The sequence below is a fragment of the Trachymyrmex septentrionalis genome, unplaced genomic scaffold (assembly GCF_001594115.1).
Source record: "Trachymyrmex septentrionalis isolate Tsep2-gDNA-1 unplaced genomic scaffold, Tsep1.0 scaffold87, whole genome shotgun sequence".
NCBI classification, from domain to species: Eukaryota; Metazoa; Arthropoda; class Insecta; order Hymenoptera; family Formicidae; genus Trachymyrmex; species Trachymyrmex septentrionalis.
The window spans coordinates 1,845,414-1,847,694 of record NW_017306059.1 but is presented as its reverse complement, the minus strand read 5'-3'; the positions used below and the strand labels follow the sequence as shown (position 1 = coordinate 1,847,694).

The window sequence follows — 2,281 nt, the reverse complement described above, 5'->3', positions numbered from 1 at the left end:
TTGCACTGTGAATACTCGCGTCGCAGTAGCGACATTTATACTGTGCCGCTGAATAACAATTTACTTGTTAAGCATTGACAATGAATATGGTACACATCTGTTTTGCCATTTGTCATAGCTCACTGTCAAGTATATTCCATATAATAGAGAATAATAACAAAGTATCAATATGTTCCGCATTCTTTTAGGCACATGTCTCTGATATGAAACAATTGTTATACTCACAAGTCGTATTAAGTTAAATGCAAATACTGTTGTACCATTTTTTTTTTATATACTTATAATAGTTTAAATCATTTATACACACACACACACACACACACACACACACACACACGCACGCACGCACGCACGCACGCACGCACGCACGCACGCACGCACGCACATAGTATTTTATTTTATTTATCATGGTGTCCAGCAAAATCTGGCTAGTCAATTCAAGGATAATTCCAGAACATTCCAGGTAAAAATCCTGGCTTTTCCAGAATTTATCCCATCCATTAATTTTCATTATTTAATTAATTTTCATCAATTTGCACATTATTGTATGCTTTATATTTAAGTTAAGATTCTATATCACAAGAATGAATTAAACAAATTTGGAACAATATTATTTATTACTTAAATAATATCAAACATACCGTCAACACAAACAATTTGTCTACTACCTATGTTCTATTTTAGATATTAAATTCAAGTTTCTTATTTTCTATTCGTAACTTATTGTATCTTTAACTTGGCGTGAACTAGGTGGTAAAATATCTAAAAGTATCTTAAATCTAAAAGTACTTCAAAAAATACAACGGATCTCCCACTAAATAAAAATTCAACCACAAATAAAATATTCAAAATTATAAGAAAATTATGTTTATTAAAATTTTAATCAAATTAGTAACAATTTTTAAAGTTAAAGAAATCAATGTGTAGGTCGTGACATACTCGACCTAGCCGGATTAAAGAAGGACTTCCCCAAACACAATTTTTCTTCTTATTTTTTTCTTTTTTTACGCTTTAATTTTTTTTAGAAAGAATGATACATTCCAGGCAAGTCCTGAAATTTCAAGGGTTTTCTAAGAATTTTCCAGAATATATAAAATTCCAGTATAATTCCAAGATCCATGGATATTTAAAAACCGCTGGACACCATTGTTTATGCATAAACTTTAGTATTTTATAATGTCGATAACGATTTAATCCCTCAAGTGACATCTCTCAAATAAGAATTCAGACGTAGATCAGTATTAAATTTTGGCGAAATACCGATCCTGTACCGAAAAATGAGTTTCCTATTTTAAATATTGGACCAGTATTTAAAAAACATTGATATGGTATTAATCCAATGATCAATATAGAAATATTAATCCAGTACATTTTCATTACATTTTCGGTGTTTCTATACTAAAATTATCCAAATTCAATATATTACATCAAATGTCATATTGAGACAGTACACCGTCAATATATTTGTATCTGTATTTAGTAGTCATTCCGTACTGTAATAGTACTGTATTATAAGTCTTAACCCGTTGCTATCATCCCAGTATTCCTTTAGTATCATATCTGTACTGACATATAAATTGGACTAGCAACCTCGCCAATAGTCAATTCCTACTAGGGCTTTTATTATATGTATTTATATATATTTAAAAAAAAATAGAAATTTAAAAATATGACCTAACAGACGTCTGTTCGTCTTTTTTTAGAATTTTAAAAGTTAGCGTTTTTCCCTATAATACCGGAATATATTTGAATATACTTATCCGACGTTGTTTCCGCATGCATGCATGCATGTAACAATTACATCATATCAGCGACATATGCCTAAAAGAATGCGGAACATATTGATGCGTTGTCATTATACGAAATATATTTAACAATGAGCTACGACAAATGGCAAAACAGGTGTATACCATATTCGTTGTCAATGCTTAACAAATAAATTGTTATTCAGTGGCACAGTATAAATGTGCTACTCGACGCAAGCATTCACAGTGCAAGATTAGCAGCGCAAGATTGCAATATGAGACTATCAGTGGTGTTCTTGATCTTGACGATCGTGGTGTGTGCCATGTTCCAAGAATCTGTAAGTCTTAATTCAAACATAACCATTTATCGATGAATTTCCGAAAAATAACGACGTTCTCTATTCTGTGCGAAGGAATCCTTCTTTTTTAAAAAATCAAGGTCAAGGAAATGTAAGAAATGTTGTTGTAAACGCCGATGTAAAACAACCACCACCACCACCACTACCACCACCACAACCACCGCAGCACCTGCAGGA

The 2,281-nt window shown here is 31.8% G+C and overlaps 1 protein-coding gene across 1 annotated transcript in view; it reads left to right on the top strand.

Moving 5' to 3' along the window:
• The first annotated feature begins 1,980 nt into the window (after nucleotides 1-1,980).
• Nucleotides 1,981-2,281, top strand: part of LOC108755347 (hybrid signal transduction protein dokA) — a 744-nt gene continuing 443 nt past the window's right edge. The window contains exons 1-2 of the mRNA XM_018498277.1: nucleotides 1,981-2,083; nucleotides 2,159-2,244. Of these exons, the coding sequence (XP_018353779.1) occupies nucleotides 2,021-2,083; nucleotides 2,159-2,244 (149 nt within the window). The 5' untranslated portion in view covers nucleotides 1,981-2,020. The remainder of the gene's footprint in view (nucleotides 2,084-2,158; nucleotides 2,245-2,281) is intronic.